Source organism: Sitophilus oryzae, unplaced genomic scaffold (assembly GCF_002938485.1).
Source record: "Sitophilus oryzae breed Bouriz unplaced genomic scaffold, Soryzae_2.0 scaffold_1621_pilon_pilon, whole genome shotgun sequence".
NCBI lineage: Eukaryota > Metazoa > Arthropoda > Insecta > Coleoptera > Curculionidae > Sitophilus > Sitophilus oryzae.
Window position 1 is genome coordinate 1,444,163 of NW_022146305.1, and position 17,572 is coordinate 1,461,734.

General features: G+C 34.1%; 2 protein-coding genes across 2 annotated transcripts; one reads left to right on the forward strand and one right to left on the reverse strand.

Moving 5' to 3' along the window:
* Positions 1-128: 128 nt before the first annotated feature.
* On the reverse strand, positions 129-14,791 carry LOC115880301 (structural maintenance of chromosomes protein 6). The gene is made up of 12 exons (XM_030897484.1): positions 14,492-14,791; positions 14,233-14,428; positions 14,013-14,168; positions 13,713-13,957; positions 13,204-13,658; positions 12,954-13,147; positions 11,176-11,504; positions 7,083-7,393; positions 4,476-4,692; positions 4,030-4,388; positions 2,822-3,296; positions 129-483 (listed from the first exon to the last, which is right to left on the reverse strand). The coding sequence occupies exons 1-12, from the start codon at positions 14,582-14,584 to the stop codon at positions 325-327; spliced, it is 3,189 nt and encodes a 1,062-aa protein (XP_030753344.1). The 5' UTR covers positions 14,585-14,791; the 3' UTR covers positions 129-324.
* A 309-nt stretch (positions 14,792-15,100) lies between these two features.
* Positions 15,101-17,175, forward strand: LOC115880333 (cilia- and flagella-associated protein 45-like). Its single transcript, XM_030897536.1, has 4 exons — positions 15,101-15,263; positions 15,325-15,942; positions 16,179-16,988; positions 17,044-17,175. The coding sequence occupies exons 1-4, from the start codon at positions 15,199-15,201 to the stop codon at positions 17,111-17,113; spliced, it is 1,563 nt and encodes a 520-aa protein (XP_030753396.1). The 5' UTR covers positions 15,101-15,198; the 3' UTR covers positions 17,114-17,175.
* The last annotated feature ends 397 nt before the right edge of the window (positions 17,176-17,572 follow it).

Sequence of the window (17,572 nt, forward strand, 5' to 3'; positions counted from 1 at the left end):
GAGAAAACCAATAGAACTAGTAGAGAAACGATTAGTATTAATAAATTCTTTACTACATCTACCAATTATTTTAAAGTTACCCTTGATTAATAACAACAAGAGCCTAAAATAACAATAACAAAACCATATTAACAGAAAAATAGACTTTTATTTTATGTATTTTCACGAAATAACGACACAACAATTCACAGAATATTTTCGTGACTTGTTTTAACTTTCTTCGATTCCTGTACGAAACAAAGCTCAGAAATCGAGAATAAAAAGACAAATAAACCTTAGAAAAGGTAAATGCGAACCTACGTGTGATTTAAGGAACCTTCGGAATCATTGGGTATAGCGTTCTGGGTCTTGAAGGCGTAGAATTGCCGCCTCCCTGGTAACAAACGAAATATCTTGGGGTGTCAAAAAGACGAACTGCAAGTCGGGCTTGGACCGCGCGTGATGCATAAGAATGTCGATCACTTTCGTGCGATTTAGTTTGTCCTAAAATAAAAAAAAAACTACTACTATAGTGAACCTTCTTACAGAGAGTCCCATTTTTGTTTGTTTTACAGGTTTTCTCGTTTATGAGTAGGCAGTTTCTATGATATTAGTCTAATAACTAATTAGTCAACCCAAGCAGCATTTGGACGTCGGGACTTACGTTGTATCTCGCGACCAAACGTCGGGGCGCAACGTCGGCACAACCTCGTGCCAACCCTAGTCTGCACTAGTTTGGAGAATAATTTTTGGGTTAACCGAGAGAAACGACGTTGGATACCGACGTTGGCTAGCAGCCTAATTTAGTACAAACTGCAACGTTGTTTAAAATCCTAATTCAGAGAAATACAAAACTATAATAATATGGCGTCTAAGTCGCGTTTTATCATAAGTATCGTAAGTATTTAAGTGTGGAGGATGTTTGAAGATCATAATTATTGAAACACTTTAACCGACTCTCTGTAACTCGTTACCCAAGGCAAAAAAGTTAAACGCAAACAACTTTATTGATAAATGTATTGTTTCTATTTTGAAAAATACTAATGGGCCTTAAAATTAAAGAAGTTTTCAAGAATTCAAGAAAAATTTCTTGAATTTTTTTTTAGTAAAATGAGAATAATTTCGAAAAAATTGTTTCCGCGTGTTGTTTTGGGTCAAATATTTCAAGTTAATGTAATCAAAAAGCAGAAATTGCTATTTCAGGAACGAAACATTTTCTTATTCAACAATATGGCGGCTTTCACTTTGTTGTTTTGGATATTAAGATGGAGTAGTTCGAGTAGTCCCATACTGGACTAATAAAGTCGCAGTTCAGCCTTAACAGGTAGTATACTAGTCGCAAGATTGCCTAATTTAGTCATCCTAGAGTCTAGCTTGTGCCGCCCTCTATATCCTAAACAAACGAGAGAGTGGATAAAGTATCGGTAATATGTCGATGTATATTTAAATTTAGTTTTATATGTGCCTTTCTTATGTCCCATTTTAATTAAGTTTTTTATAAAAACAAAAACAGTACTGAACTGTCTGACTGAACAGAACAATGACGTGAAAATTTAAGATTTAAGGTTATGGTTCAATACAGTTACAAAAAGGTAGTGGCTCGACGTCCTACCAACGTAAGAATAAGGAAATCTAAACAACGTTGGAATTAGTAAAACAGGCGACGTTTGCATAACGTTGGAATAGGTCCTGAAAGTGACGTCGGAAAACTCTTTATTGCCCAACATTGTAACTACGTTGTCCGAATCACTTAAAGATCGCTTAAGCAAAATAGGTTACAAGACAACGTTTATTCGACGTCGCAGAAGCGTTTACTTTGTTGTAGTACTAGTTCAACGTCGACACAACGTTACAACAACGTTTACATTTATACGTTTTTTTTACGTTTTTTTTAATTAATTTGTAATCTTGTGACACCCTCTATAATTTATTTTAAAAAAATATATTTTATTTTGAAAATAATAAATAAGATAGATATTTTAATTTTAATTTTAACACTCGGTAACTGTAAATTCATATATAGTAAGTATCTAAGACAATTTTTTAAACTCAGTGCCTTTTGATGGAGTTGTTTTGTTTTTATACTATCCGATTGAAATGAATCTTTTTGGGCATTCACCTGTTAAGCTTGAACTCCCTGTGACTGTGACTACCTGTGTTGGTAACTATTGGTAACTCAAAAGATCTACATCATTCAATATATCGATATTTGAAAAAAAAGTGTAAGTTTGATATCTGCAGAACAAAGGCACGAAGGATTTTAACAAATAATATACATACAGTAGAAAAGTACATACCTTTGGCAATCTTCAACATAATTTGGCTTTCTAATAAAATGTATAAGCATTTGTAAATATTTTGTTTTCGTATGATCTCTGCCTTGCTGAGCAGAAAACGACCAAATTTGGTTGATAAAAATGTATCGAAATACAAAGAATATTCATGCATTTTTTATCAATTGGAATGTCTACTATTTATTCTTATCAGTACACATTTTTTGGCTTATTTCTAACCAAACGCTTTTGTCCCGCTAAATTTATCTTCCAACGCACTGTGCGCTCGTCCGTCAAATGCAAAAATAACTGTCACTGTCTAAAATCTTTAGCGCCAACTTCAACTCGGTCAGTAGATGACGTAAAAAAACTGACAGTGCAGAAAGATAGGAATCGAACTATCCTTATCTCTATAGTATCCTTGGTAAACGCCGACCTAAGGTTTCGCTTGCCGGCAGCAGCATTCATAAAAAAGTAACAAACCGCATCTTTGTGCCTCTACTTGCAAACAAGAAAATCTGTAAAGCGCACAAAAACGGGACAAAAATCCCACAAACAAATTTACTCACCATATACACATCAAATTCGTCCAGAAAATAGAAGGGAAAATCCATACACTGCCACAAGGCGTACAGAAACGCCACCGTGGAAAAAGACCTCTCCCCCCCAGACAAATTCGAGGTGGTCCCCTGGCCCTGGGACCCCTGCTGGGGAATCACCACCAACTCCAGCTTCCTTCCCTCCATATCTATGTCGATAGTCCCTTTAAACTGCCTAAACTCTAGGATTTTTTTAAAGGAATGCTTCATGAACGTGATAAAAAAGTTTTCCGTAAGTTTGTAGTGTTTGTGACGTTGTTCCACCGAGTGGCCCAAGATGTCGAGGTTTTTTTCGAGGGCTCGCATCACGTTTGACACGGTGTTATATTTTTCGTGCAGTTCCTTGTACCTCGAGGCCACCTGGTCAATATTATCAGCTTCTGTCTCGATGCGAGCGATAGTCTTCGAGATTTCTTGCACTTCCTTGAAGATTTCGGGCACAGTTCTGTTAAAAAGTGTGGTTAAATTTTAAAAAATACCATAGGTGAGTACTTTGGAGCCTCCTATACGAACCAGAGACTCCAAGGAGAACGACGTTAAGAATTACACATCAAAGTTGTGTTTTTATAATGGAACACACTGTATATTATATTATTTAAAAAATTCCGTGTTTCAGGAATAGGCAGAACATTAATAGTATTTTGAGGAGATACAAATTCCCCATTAAATATGTTAATAATATACTGGATGTTCCATTTAAAATAAAAGAGTATCTTGCTTTTAAAGGTGGCCAATGTTCAATATTAATTCTGTGTATCTCAGAAACTAAGCATTTTAGGACAGCTCAAACCACCCTGTAGATAACTTTTATTGAAATTTAAAATTTATTCTTCATTTTTAGAAAATGTTAAATACGTCAAAAACCTTACATTTTCGTTATATTCTTCTCTAATAAAACTCACCTTTATTTTCTTCCTAAATCTCGAAAACCAATTAATATATAGGGTGTTCCGTTACCAAAAACACAACTTTGCTGTGCAACTTTTTTTGGAGACACTCTGTAGGACTCTTTATATTTTAAAAAAATGCTTTTAATAAACCTACACGTGCTCAGAAAATTTCATTTCAATTCAAACTGTCGCGTCGTTCCCCTTGGAGCCTCCGTGTTGTGCAAAAAGCGCCACCCTGTATACACTCAGAAAAAAAAAACGCCGTCATAGCTGTCAATACAAACTCACCTCAATTCCGCAGGACGCTCTCCCAGTTTCGAAGCATCGATAGCCTTCTTCCTGGCATTCTTCTCCTTGCCATTGACAATTTCCTGACCTTCGTTGACCTTTCTTTGATAGTCCTGCAATTTTCTTTGATCATAATCTTTGTCCACTGTCATCTGGCGTATTTTCGCATTGTGCTCCTCGATTTTCTCCAGCAAGGAGCAGGTGCGTTCCTCCAGCGACTTGCAGTCGTTCTTGGAGCGCAGCAAAAGCTCCTTGGCCTCCACGATCTCCTGTTTTATCTCCTTTAATTCTTCGTTTATCGATTCTAACTCGGCTGATTTCGTGGTTATAATGGTATTTACTTCTTGTAGAACCGTTTCCTGTAAGATAATATTAATTATTGTATAGCACATTTTGTACCAAAAAGATTAGTACATATTTTTTAAATCTAGTACGTGAAGTCTTACCAAATTAGTGACATCGTGTGCCTCGGGATCTAGCTCATTGTTTAAGTCTTCGTATCTGGTACTGATTCGGCTTTTAGCCAAATTAACTTTCCTGATTTTCTCCTCGAGTTCTTGTTGCTGTTGGTACTGGCCTTGCATCTCTTTCTGGAGGGCTTTCAGTTGGTTACACATCACCTGTCTTTTGTTGGTCATGTTGGTGATATTTTCTTCTATTAATCTGCAATGATGATAAAAAAAATTATGTTATATTTTGATTCCAACAAATTTTAATTTACTAATAATTTTTTTATATATATCGGATATATATCCGATATTTGATATTTATATAAATATCATGATATTTGCCAACCTTGTTTAAAAAACGATTAGTCTTTCGGGAAAACGCTTGGACACGCATAATTTATTTTGTTTTTTTTTACATATTTTGAATGTTTTTAAAAAACACACAGGGTGTTCCAAAAAGTTCTGTAATTGATTAACCACGATTCTGCTTGACGTAAAAAGCTGATTTTTGGCAAACAAATTTTTCGAAAGTCAAATTCCAACGAGATGAAACTACTCCTCAAATATTACCAAGTTATATAATAATATCGCCATATTGTTTTTTCTCATGCTGACATAAATGTGAGAACATTTTATCCAGTTTGTATGAGAACAGAAATTCTTGCTTTGCTTTATCATCACCATTACAAATGATTAATTCGACGCGAATGAAGTCACGGGTACACGCTAGTATTAAGTAAATCCTTATACAGGGTTGTTCACCACATACGACACGGAGTATTGTAGCTAAACGATTAGATTTTTACAAATTGTAAGTTTTGGGTTCGATGAAGGACTATTAGAGGTACAATTTAAAAATAATTTTACAAGATACAGAGTGTCCCAAATAAGTAAAAAATATCAAAGTTGTATTTTTTAAATGGAACACCCTGTATATTATTACATTTTTAGTTTCTACGATTAAAATAAAGGTAAATTTGATTAAGGTTTATTATACTTAAACCTTACCGTTTTTGAAATATTTTCAATTTTGTGCAATTGCAGTAAAAATTTTAAAGCTTCATTTCTCCAAGGCTATCAAAGTTTTTAATACTAAATATTTACTGAAGTTTATTTACTGATCAGTTATTGTGTTGCAATAATAAAAATAATACTACCTTATACAGAGTGTCTAAAATTTTTTTAAATAATTATTAGCTTCAAACGGCAATAACTTGTTTAATTTAAATGGAATACCCTGTATATTTTACGAGAATCAGATGCACAATTTAATTGTCTATCAAATTATATTATACCATTTTTTACCTATCCCTTCAAGTTTTCGTAGAAAATGCATTTTCTTGTAATTTAGAACTTATTTATCAATATACCCATGGACTATTGACATTTTAGATTATTTTTAAAGATGTACCAAATTTTTAAAGAGTACAGATACTAATATTGTCGATATAATTAGTTTATTTCATTAAAAAATAAAAAAAACTGTTTAAATATTTGTTAAAGAGGATCAATTAATATGATTCCAGTATTCAAACTACATTAACTGATTGTTTGCGTTGATTAATAATAATTGCTCCAAATACTAAAAAACTGAATTTTGTATGGGCATTAGACAGTGTGATAAAAAGTAACACCTTAAAAATGATATTTCATTTTTTAATAAGTGCTTATTTATAACAACAGAGACTTTAATTTGATAACTTATTATTATATTGATTTCTGACTCAAATCCACATTTATTTATAATAATTTATTAACGAACACAATTAAGTATGTAATTAATTAGTATATGGGCGGAAATAATGGTGTTATATTTAATTAATGGTATACTCTTTTATAAAAATTTAAATAGTTTTCTTTTTGCATACAAAATAGTAATATTATCGTTTTGCTAAAAACGATAATATTACTAGTCTGTACATTTTGTACATTTGTTGCTTTAAAAACAATCTAAAATGTCAATATTCCATAGATATATTGATAAATGAAATCTAAATTATAAGAAAATGCATTTTCTACGAAAACTTGAAGGGATAGATAAAAAATGGTATAATACAATTTGATAGACAATTTAATTGTGCATCTGATTCTCCTAAAATATACAGGGCATTCCATTTAAATTAAAGAAGTTATTGCCGTTTGAAGCTAATAATTATTTAAAATAAATTTTTAGACACTCTGTATAAGGTAGTATTATTTTTATTATTGCGACACAATAACTGATCAATAAATAAACTTCATTAAATATTTAGTATTAAAAACATTGATACCCTTGGAGAAATGAAGCTTTAAAAATTTTGCTGCAATTTCACAAAATTGAAAATATTTCAAAAACGGTAAGGTTTAAGTATAATAAACCTTAATCAAATTTACCGTTATTTTAATCGCAGAAACTAAAAATGTAATAATATACAGGGTGTTCCAAAAAAAATACAACTTTGATATTTTTTATTTATTTGGGACACTCTGTATCTTGTAAAAATATTTTTAAATTGTAGCTCTAATAGTCCTTCAACGAACCCCAAACTTACAATTTGTAAAAATCTCATCGTTTAGCTACAATACTCCGTGTCGTATGTGGTGAACAACCCTGTATACACTTACTGGGCGTGCTCCTCTGTGTCAACCTGCAAAAACCTGGCCCTCTTATACGTGGACGCGTAGGTTTTATAGTGAGGATCGGGATAATAACGGTCACCTCCGATCGTAACAGCCTGTGCACAGTTCCTAGGCACTCTCTCCCTCTGAGACAGCAACTCGATGGCTCTCCTGTTGTCCTCAACCAGCAGGATGTTCTCCACGCTCATCTGATCCACGATACAGTTGGACACGATGGGATCCTCGATGGCCAGCACGCTGTACAGGACGGCGCAATCGCTGGGCGCTTTTACAAGGTTTTTCCTCACATCGTGTTTCTACAGGGAAAAATATTTGTTTAGCAGTCAGAGAGTCACTGTCACACATCCTCAAGTTGTACATAATATCAATTTAAAATAATATGGAAGTTAACAGTTAAGCTTTTTTTTAATACTACATATAAACACGCGTGCATAGAAATCGGCCCACTGTAAACTTTTGACTTTAAATGTGTCTTTTAGAATCTATTTATCAGACCAAGAAAAAAAAATATGACCTGTTTCAAAGACAATTTAACATGCTCTAATATGAGTATAAATCATAGACAAACAAATAAAAAGAGACTGGCAAATTAAATGGTAAAGAGAGGGACAACGTTCCCGTAGCGCAACTCGGAACGTAAAATTTCGTTCTATTTATGTTGATCTGCGCATTGCGTCTATTGGGCCCACTATCTCATTCTAATATAACAAGAGAGAAAGAAGCAGCCATATAAAACGTAATTTCTAAATAGGAATTAGAACAATCGCCTTTCGTTTTCGTCATCATGACAACCAAGATGACAACATCATGACAATTCGTCATGTTTGTTAATTTTTCTTTTGGTGATTTACCTTTTTTCTAAACTCTCCATTTTATTGACTTATGAATATGGATAGGGAACAAATTCCTTTGGTCCATATAGGTATTTATATTTTGTAACTTATAATTTTAGGTTATACTATTTGTTATTTTATTTGCTGCAGGAACCAGTATCATCTATTTTTTATATGTATTGGTGCCCCCTTTCTCTGATAGATATGTTAAAGACACCCGGTAAAATAAAAGTAAGTAGTTATATTTATCATCTTATTAAGAAAAAAGTAGAAGTAGTAGTGTCAAAAATATTTCGAACCTCTCTCAACATAACAAATTAATACAATTAATTTTTTGTCATTTTTTGGGTAGGTAGTTTATAGCTGGTTTATAATAACCAGAAACTTTATTAATATACCTATTTTACTTTTGTTTTAGGATTAAAACTGAACTTGAAAATGGTTCAGGATCATGATTCTCGAAAAGTCTTCTTTGCTTGGATATTCACTTTGTTATTGCAATTAGGCAGTTTTTTCGAAAATGAGATTTTTAATGCCCTTTAAAAAAATTGGCCGATCGTTTCCTGCAAGTCAGTTCTTCTGCATTTAAAATTGGTAGGTGGGTGGAATAAAAACTGTTATTTTTTGTTATTATATTATAAAAAGTTTATTTATTTTTATGTATAAATAAATATGTTAATAAAACAGTACAATTTTTGCTTTTTTTATAATTTCCCTTATCATAGTAGTATTCTTTCGTTCTGAAAGAAACTGCAAATTTTCACTCACACTGATTTATTCCCTATACCACGTTCCCTTTACGTGGTATAGGGAATAAATCAGTTAAGTGAAAAATTTCAGTTTCAGAATGAAAGAATACTACTAATAATGGCTAATTTAAATTTTCCGCCAGCCAGAATGTGCGATAATGTCTTACGATACGTTTTATACCTATCTCTTACTTTTTCATATAAAGCACACATAATAAAGAAAGATAGCAATAAAGACGTACGTCCTGCCATGGTCCTGCTAATTGGTTTCAAAATTGTTATTCTGAGTTGCGCTACGGGAACGCGGTCCCACTCTTTACCATGGGATATGTCAGTCTCTTTTTATTTGTTTGTCTATGGGTGACAATAAGAATAAAAAACTTATCAAATATTGCAATTACTACTTTACTGTTACTTTGTAATCGAAATTTGCACATTGTTCTTTTATTGTTTGATTTGTTGTGTTTCATTGTTTGATTAGTGTTTCAATTTAATGCATACATCACGGAAAAAAGCTGTCAAAGTAATCGCTTTAATTTCGGGGCCGGAAAGTGAAATAGCAAAAGCGGTTCCACCGTTTCCACGGAAATCTCAAATAAAATAGTTCCAGCCCTAGCCACTAGGTGGTAGTGCAATTAATTTTTAGGTTAAGAAGTTGCTACTAGTTATTGCCAGATGGCGTTAAATCAGAATTTTTTTGTAGTTTCCATAGTTTCCAACGGCCATTGTCATATTATTGTCAAATTCTCAAAAAATATTGTCGTTGTCATAGCGCCAATCATAATATTATCAAATAAATGATTATCAAAATGTTTTTCAAACTATACTACAATTTGTTATATGTGTTTTAATTAGACAATTCCTTTTGTTTGTGGCCCTAAAAATATAATGTAAGTCTTTTATTTTTGCCATCATTTAAGTACCTATTTATACCGTATGATCGAAAAAAAACGGCGTCCAGTTGGCTTGGAAATGACGATCGATGACATTTCCCATATAATTTCACATATAAAATGACAGCGATCTTCATTTCATAGCCATCGCTGACGCCGTTTTTATTCGATCATACGGTATTTACTCCATTTAGAAAACTTTGGGCGTATTACGTTAGTCTTGTTTTATTATAATAAACGATGTTTAAATATTTGACTTATAAATAAAAACTTTATAATAAATAATATTTCACATGTTTGGCTTTAATTTTATTTAATAATTGTATAAATTATACTGTTAAATCTTATTTTTTACACGTCACAACGATACTTGTTCTTAGTATTGTTGAATTTGTGTAAAAAATAAGATTTAATAATCAAATTTAATTATTTTAGAGTAGAAATCAATAAATACGCTCATTTAAAAAGCCCGCGCTTCGATCCATTTAAAACAAGCCCTACTCAATAGATGGCGCCACTTCTGTAGGACCATTTTTCAGTATGGCAGAGTCCATTCTTTTTCTAGCTAGGTATATTCTTTACTTTAATTGAAAATGGACTTAAAACAGAGAGCTGTTGCTCGGCAACTGCATATGACACGCGGAGCGGTTCGAAGAGTGTGTGAACGATATGAGGAGACTCGATCCTTTCGTAGACTACCTGGAACTGGTGGAAAGAGATATACAACGGATCGTGATGACCGCTTTATTGCGTCAACAATATTAAGAAATCGGCATCTTAATGCTATTCAGGTGCAACAAGAGCTCCGTGAAACACGGAGAGTGACTATTAGAGGATAGTAAGACGAAGATTAAAGAAAAGTAACATGACCCCCAAAACAGCCGTAATTGGTCCAAAACTTACCCCAGCTCATTGTCAAACACGCCTGCCTTTTGCACGGAACATCTGAATTGGCCACTAGAACAATGGGAATGTGTTTTATTCTCAGATGAGACCAGGATATGCCTCTATGGTAGCGACCGAAGAAGAAAAGTGTTCCAGTGGCCAGATGAGCGATTCGCAGAATGCTGCATTGAGGAGCGGATTGCTTATGGAGGTGGTTTATGCATGATCTGGGGTACAATTTCTATGACTGCGCGAACCGACCCAGTTTTTATCCGTTGGGACGACCGTCGGCATGGGAGAGGAGGTTCAACTGGTGCTAGGTATATTGGGGAGAGCTTAGCAGTTCATGTGGTACCTACTACATTGGAAGCGAATTCACTTTTATGCATGCCAATGCGAGGGCACACACATCAAGAATCGTACACGATTACATTTTAGAAGTCGGTTTTCGGGTTATGGAATGGCCAGCATGCAGTCCAGACTTAAACACGATAGAACATTTATGGGATGAGCTAAAACGAAGGATTAAGAAAGGCTTACAACATACAAAACTAATTTTCTATGTCTGGACATGTAAAAAATGTAGAAAATTAATTTTCTACGTGTAGAAAATACGGTAGAAAATATAAAATTTTCTACCTACCCAACCCTGTTAGCAGTATTCGATATTTTGTTAAATATTCCGTATAATAGAAAAAAAAAACAACGTCGTACTCACTTTGTGAATAAACCTCGAGGTAATAATAGTAGGCTGTCGTTCGCCCGCTTCCATACACGTGGAGAATATCTGCCTCAGCAATTTGCTGTCTTGCTGGTTGTCGACGGTGAAAGCTCTGAGCATTGCCTGGCCCAAGTAGCCCTCCACTGCCACCGCCCATTTTTCGTCCTTGAGTTTGATGTAGGCGCCCAAGGGACCCTTGGGCACTTGCTTGAAGCGGGCCTTGTTCTGTTCGATCAGTTGCAACACTCGAGGCATGCTCTTGCCGTACAGCATCAGAACGTTGCCCGATCCTTTTCTCAGGGCCTCTAAGCTTCCCTTTTCACTCGCTGTTTAGGGCAAAATTTGAAAAAATAATCTATTAATTGGTGAATGCGGTGTGTATTTGCCAATTAATAAAATGTTTAAGTGTTTTTAATTTATCTATGTACGGGTGGCCAACTAAGAATGGACGCCGGCTGTATCTCAGAAACTATTTATCGTATAACTTTGGGAAAAAAATTCTAATAAGTAAATCGACCGAGAGAAATCGCTGGAAATTATTTTCAAGCTCGAAAAATGCCCGCTAGGGGGCGTTTCTCTAATAGCCAATCAGAAAACAGGGTTTTTCTCAAAAATATGCAGGTGAACAGGTATTTTCAATATTACTATTGTAATCATCGAGGAATTTGTAATTTTTTTGATATAGAGTATTTTGCTCTATCTCATAAAATAAACTAAGTGCAAAGATAATAACTGTGCAAAGAGAAATATAGCCTCCTATTAATTTTTTTTACGCAAAAGCGCAATATATGTTATGATGTCAAACAGCGCCCTCTAGCTACCACGAAAAAAATTGTAGAAACAAAATTTATACTGGTGATCATTAAGGAAGAAAAGCTCTTTTAAACGAGCCCTAGTATGTTTAAATCGCATAACCCAAATCAGAGTTATCCTTATTTTAATAAAAGCAAGTTTAACCGTCCCCCACCACTTTATTTTATGAGATAGAGCAAAATACTCTATATCAAAAAAATACAAATTTTTCGTTGATTACAATAGTAATATTGAAAATACCTGTTCACCTGCATATTTTTGAGAAAACCCCTGTTTTCTGATTGGCTATTAGAGAAGCGCCCCCTAGCGGACATTTTTCGAACTCGAAAATAATTTCCAGCGATTTCTCTTATTTTCCAGCGATTTACTTATTAGAATTTTTTTCCCAAAGTTATACGATAAGTAGTTTCTGAGATACAGCCGGCGTCCATTTTTAGTTGGCCACCCGGTACATAGTTTTAACTTTTTTTTTTGCAGTTGACATAAATAATGAATTTAAAAAAAAATTAAATAAATCGCCAAAAAATAGATATGACTTAAAACAATAAAAGTTGAGAGGTGTTGTAAAATCTATTAGATCTATAGAAAAAATAATATATACGGTGTGCCACTTAAAAAGTTGAGATTTTTAACCCCCTTAAATATTAGCGTATCACTAAGGAACACTCTGTACAGGGTGTCATTAAACAAGTTGCTATTTTTAATAATTAAAAGAACCAAAATTCATAAATTAACTTTGAACACCCTGTAACTCAAAAATTTGTACACATATTTGTTTCTTCAAAAGATGTATGTATGTAAAGATTTTATCAGTTAGATGCTACAGGGCGATAAAAACTAACAAATTCGTGATTTGAATTTTGTTTCTTTTAAATTAACAATAGTAAAAAAAGGTTTTAAATTAAAAATGGTAGTAAATATTTTTTAAACAATTGTAGAGTGATATTATAAATAAAACTTACCAATTTTATGATTGAACTGTTCAACTTCCCCTTTTAGAGACAATTCATCCTCTTTTTTCCTAGCCAAATCACTTTTAATGTGAAACAAGTCATTTCTTGCTGTTTCTAAGTGCTTATCAAAGCCACTAAGTTTACCTTGCATGTCTTGTAATTCCTTCATTCTTTGCTGTTTTTGTTGTTCCACCTTTGTCATACTAAAAAAGCAGACTTTCAATTAAAAAAATAAATTAAACACCTTTAAAAAACATACTTATCATTAGCTTCGGATATTTCTTTTTGTAACGTTTGAACATCTTTATTTCTAGAATCAATTTCAATAGAAACATTCTGTTTTTCCTGTCTTTTACGGTTATAAGCGTTCTGAAACTGTTCCATGCGAGTTTTGTTATCGTTTTCAGTCCTTCTATGAAGATCCAACTGATTTCTAAGCTGTTCATGCTGTTGGTTATACTCTCTAACATTCTCTTCGTAGCTCTGGATGTCTTGTTTCTTATTCTGAGTGGTTTTCTTGAAATCTTCCATCTTTTTAACTATTTTATTCACTTTTTCTTGGTCCTGTGCCAGTTCCTCTTCGGCATCTCTAACTTCAGCCCATAACATTTCTGTTTGAAGCATTATTTTTTGTTCTTTCAAATTCACAATGGATTGATGCCCATCGATTTTACGTTTTAACCTGTTTAGTTCATCGGCTAAATTTGAAAAATTCTACGAAAAATAAAAAATACAGTTTCAAAAAAAAAGATTCTTTTACATACTTACGTTCTTTTTATCTTTTAAAGCCTTGATACTGTTGTTTCGATTGTTGGAAATAATTTTAAATTCAGATTCCAGCATTTCCAACTTTGTTGCTCTCATAAACAGAGAGAATTTATTCTTTGGATCGTTACTGCTCAAGAAATTCCTCGAGGTATCTTGAGTTAGCACACAAACGGGATTATCGACTTGAATGTTTAAACTTGTTGTGATGTTTTGTATTTCTTTTGCCAAGTTTGAAATGGTTTCCCCTTAAAACACATAAAATTACAACTTATTTATAACAAATTAAAATAACCACTGTACCCGAAGCAGATTTGATCCGATAGGTAGACGATGTAGGTGTCAAATTCCTGATAATTTTTATAGATTTTCCGTAAACTTTGGGCTTGTATGCCATAGGACCTTCGTTGCATAATTCTATTTCTACACTACAAGAGGCCTTTCCTGCTTTTATAAATCCTAGAAAATCATGTATCTCTATAAAATCCCCTCCTCGTTATCTCTAAAATATAGTTATAAATACCTTTAACATTGGTACCTCTGCTTGTTAAGTTTGCTTTGCCACCTAAACCGACAATTAACGCTGTTAGAATCGCGCTTTTGCCACTACCGTTCCTTCCAATAACGAAAGAAACGTTGTTGCTTCTAAAATCGACTTCCAGCAGTGAGTGGCACATGAAATTCTTCAGAGTCATATGATTGACAGTACCTGCTCTCCTCTGAAACCAATAACTCAAATTATTATATCACTTTATTTCGGGATATTCTTGATAGGAACTTACCGAGTATGAATCCTGATCATCATCATCTTTCTTAGACTTCTTAGAAGCCTCCTCCAAAGAGATATTGGACAATGGTTTGCGTTTTCTACTCATTGTGTATTTACAGCAAACAAATTTTATATAAATATATACATATAGTAATCGATACACTTACTATCACGCACGTATTAACAAACTGATAATAAACTTAATAAACTAATAAATGTTATCCAAAAAACACATAGAGAACGATTACGACAAAAAACAGTTTGACAAAAAAACAGTTGAATAACGAGGTTAGAAAACAGCCCGCCATTCTGCTTGTCAATGTGTGAGGCAACCAGTAATACACAGTAAGTGGTGTCGGTATTACAGAGTTCTGAAATCTATTCGTAATATCAGGGACGAGACTTTTACGGCTTTTACCCTCCGGTGTAAAATGCATGTAAAAAATGTAAAATTTGATAAAAATCAACTAAAACATAGTAAAAATACTATGTTAAGACTTTCCTCTTTATTCCCGTCTTACAATTACAATTGTGTGGACGTAAATTTATATTACAGTTTTCTTTTCCTTTAATTTTAAAGTATGGAATCTGTAAAATAAATTTTTTTGAAACTCAAATTTGAAATAACGCGGTTTCTATGGAAAAAGAAGTTTTATCAATCTTTCAAACTATTCGTAGACTTTATATATCTTTTTATTTATTATTTTATAATTTTTTACAATGTCCGGCACAGGAAAATTCAAAAGTAAGGCCGGAAAACCCAAAGTCGCATCAGGCGATCACACGTAAGTTTATAAAACATTCATTTTTAATTTAAAAAAAAACTTATTAAACCTTCTGTATCAGTCCAGATCAATGCAATCACCAGATAAACGGTAAATTCATCCACTATAAGCCGAAAACCGCATACGAGGGCAAGGAAATGGTGCTCTCGATCGAGAATTGCGGTACTCGAAGCTTATTAGTACCAAACAGATACCCCATAGACACGCCGGCAATATTGCCCAAGTCGGAATTCGACAGGCTCAAGCAGAAAGCCAAAGTTTTAACGTTAGAAGACCGCATGCGAATGCTGGACGAAGCGGAAGAAGAGAAAAACAGGGCTGTGATGGAGAGTACCGCGCGCAAAGAGGAACTTTTGCGCATCCAGATGCCCCAAAAGAAAGGCACGGGCAGCAAACTGGAGTCGGTCGAATCGGAGGCAGCAAAAAAGAACTTGTACTTGCTGCAACGATCCCAGGAACTGATCATCGAGCAGGACGAGCGCGTTAAGCAAGCCAATGGGATGATTTTGGCCACCAAGTGTCGAGCCATTAGAAATGCGCAGATTGCTGAGAAAAAACTCATTGAGCGTCAGTTGAAGGAGGAGGAGCAAAGGTTAGATAAGATGATGGAACAGCAACGTCAAATTAAAATAAGAACAGAAGAAAGAAAGCTGGAAGAAGAGGAATATCGGAAACAAAGGTATCGGTTCCAAACAACCAATAGTAGGCATAATTTTTACTTCTTCCTGATTGTTTTTTTGCGATAAAAAATCATTAGACCATATAACAACTAGACACCTACCTAATTTCGTGGGTGACGTGTAGCTAACATTTTTGACGTCAGTTAAGGGCAATAGAAATATATTATGTTGTATAATTTGTTTTTTTTTCGACTTTTTGAACAATAACATTTTAACTTTTGGCAATTACTTCAAGGTATGTCAAAGAAGTGATGCAACAAATGAAAGAAAACGAGCTAGAGCGCCTTCTAGAAGCAGAGAAAATCGAGGAAGAAAGCCGAATGCTGAACAAGGCCCTGATCGAGCTCCAAAAAGAGGACGAAAAACGCGAAGAAGAGCGTAAACAACTCCAGATCAAGATGAGGGACGAATTCAAGAAAGCCAACGAAGAAACCCAACAATACCGCCGCCTCAAAGCCGAAGAACAACGAATTGCTGACTTGCGAGTGCAAGAATTCATGCGCCAAAAGGCCGAAAGGGACGATATGATCGAAAAGGAAAAACTGCTGGTTAAGACAGCCAAAGAAAAAGAAATAGCCCGTCTAAGATCGATGCAAGAGAAGAGCCAAGACCTCCAAGCGGCTCTGGACGAACTAAACGCTCTAAGGGCTCAAGAAGAGAAAGAAAGAGAGTGGAGGGAACAAGAAAAGGAAGTCGCCCTTCGCAAAGCCAGAATCGCGAAAGAGCTTGAGGAAGCCAGGGCGAAACAGGTGGAGGATATTAGGAAGACGCAAGCAAGAGCTCTGGCAAGGGATGAGGAAGATTTCAAGAAAGTAGCTTCAGTGCAGCATGAGCTACACAAAAAAGAGTTAGAGAAGTTGGAGAAGAAGAAGGAGGCCGTGGAGAGACACAGGCTGGAGTTGTTGAAGCAAATCAACGAAAAAGAAAGAGAGAGGATCAATTACCAGCAAGAAAGGTTCGAAGATGGTAAAGCCCAAAGGATGGAATTTGCCTTGAAGGATAAGAGCGTAGAAGATTACCTGAAGAATAAAATTGAGAAATTGAGGTAAATATAATGTAAAAAAAAGGAGTTTTGTATAATTTTAAATGGTCTGTTTCAGAGATAGCAATGTTCCTGATAATTACATCAAAGATATCGAGAGGCAGTTGAAACTAGCTGGCAAAGGTTGAATAAAGCAAAAAGACTTTATAATGTTATTTAGTTATTGTTTAATTATAAAAATTTATATTTCTTCTTGTTGTTTTATTTAATAATCTCTTTAAATAACTATGGATTTTTAATAGGATATACAGGGTGATCCGAACTATATTCCGGAAACTTCGGCAGCATAAAAATAAGTAAAACAGTTCGTATAAATGTATATCCTGAAATGCTTAATTACGGAGATACCGGGTGTAGGTTTCATTTTTATTTCAATTTTTTTTTCAAAAAAATTTCTGAAGTAAAGTTAATATTTGGATGAAAATTGGTATTTGGGAGTTTTTTGACATGAGAAATTTGATTTTGATGTCAGTATGACTCCTACTTTTAGAAGGCGCCACCTACATATTTTTTAACTAGTTTGAAGTTTAATAACTTTTCGTTTGTACCTGTACTACATAGTTATTTGAGTGAAATCATAAATTTGA

Excerpts from the sequence above, each read along its gene's own strand:
- LOC115880301 (XM_030897484.1), bottom strand. The coding sequence starts at position 14,584 with ATGAGTAGAAAACGCAAACCATTGTCCAATATCTCTTTGGAGGAGGCT. Across the intron at positions 11,505-12,953 it reads ACAGTTCAATCATAAAATTG|CGAGTGAAAAGGGAAGCTTA; the intron begins GTAAGTTTTATT and ends TGCCCTAAACAG. Across the intron at positions 3,297-4,029 it reads GAGCGTCCTGCGGAATTGAG|AACTGTGCCCGAAATCTTCA; the intron begins GTGAGTTTGTAT and ends ACTTTTTAACAG.
- LOC115880333 (XM_030897536.1), top strand. The coding sequence starts at position 15,199 with ATGTCCGGCACAGGAAAATTCAAAAGTAAGGCCGGAAAACCCAAAGTC. Across the intron at positions 15,264-15,324 it reads GTCGCATCAGGCGATCACAC|TCCAGATCAATGCAATCACC; the intron begins GTAAGTTTATAA and ends CTTCTGTATCAG. Across the intron at positions 16,989-17,043 it reads AATAAAATTGAGAAATTGAG|AGATAGCAATGTTCCTGATA; the intron begins GTAAATATAATG and ends GGTCTGTTTCAG.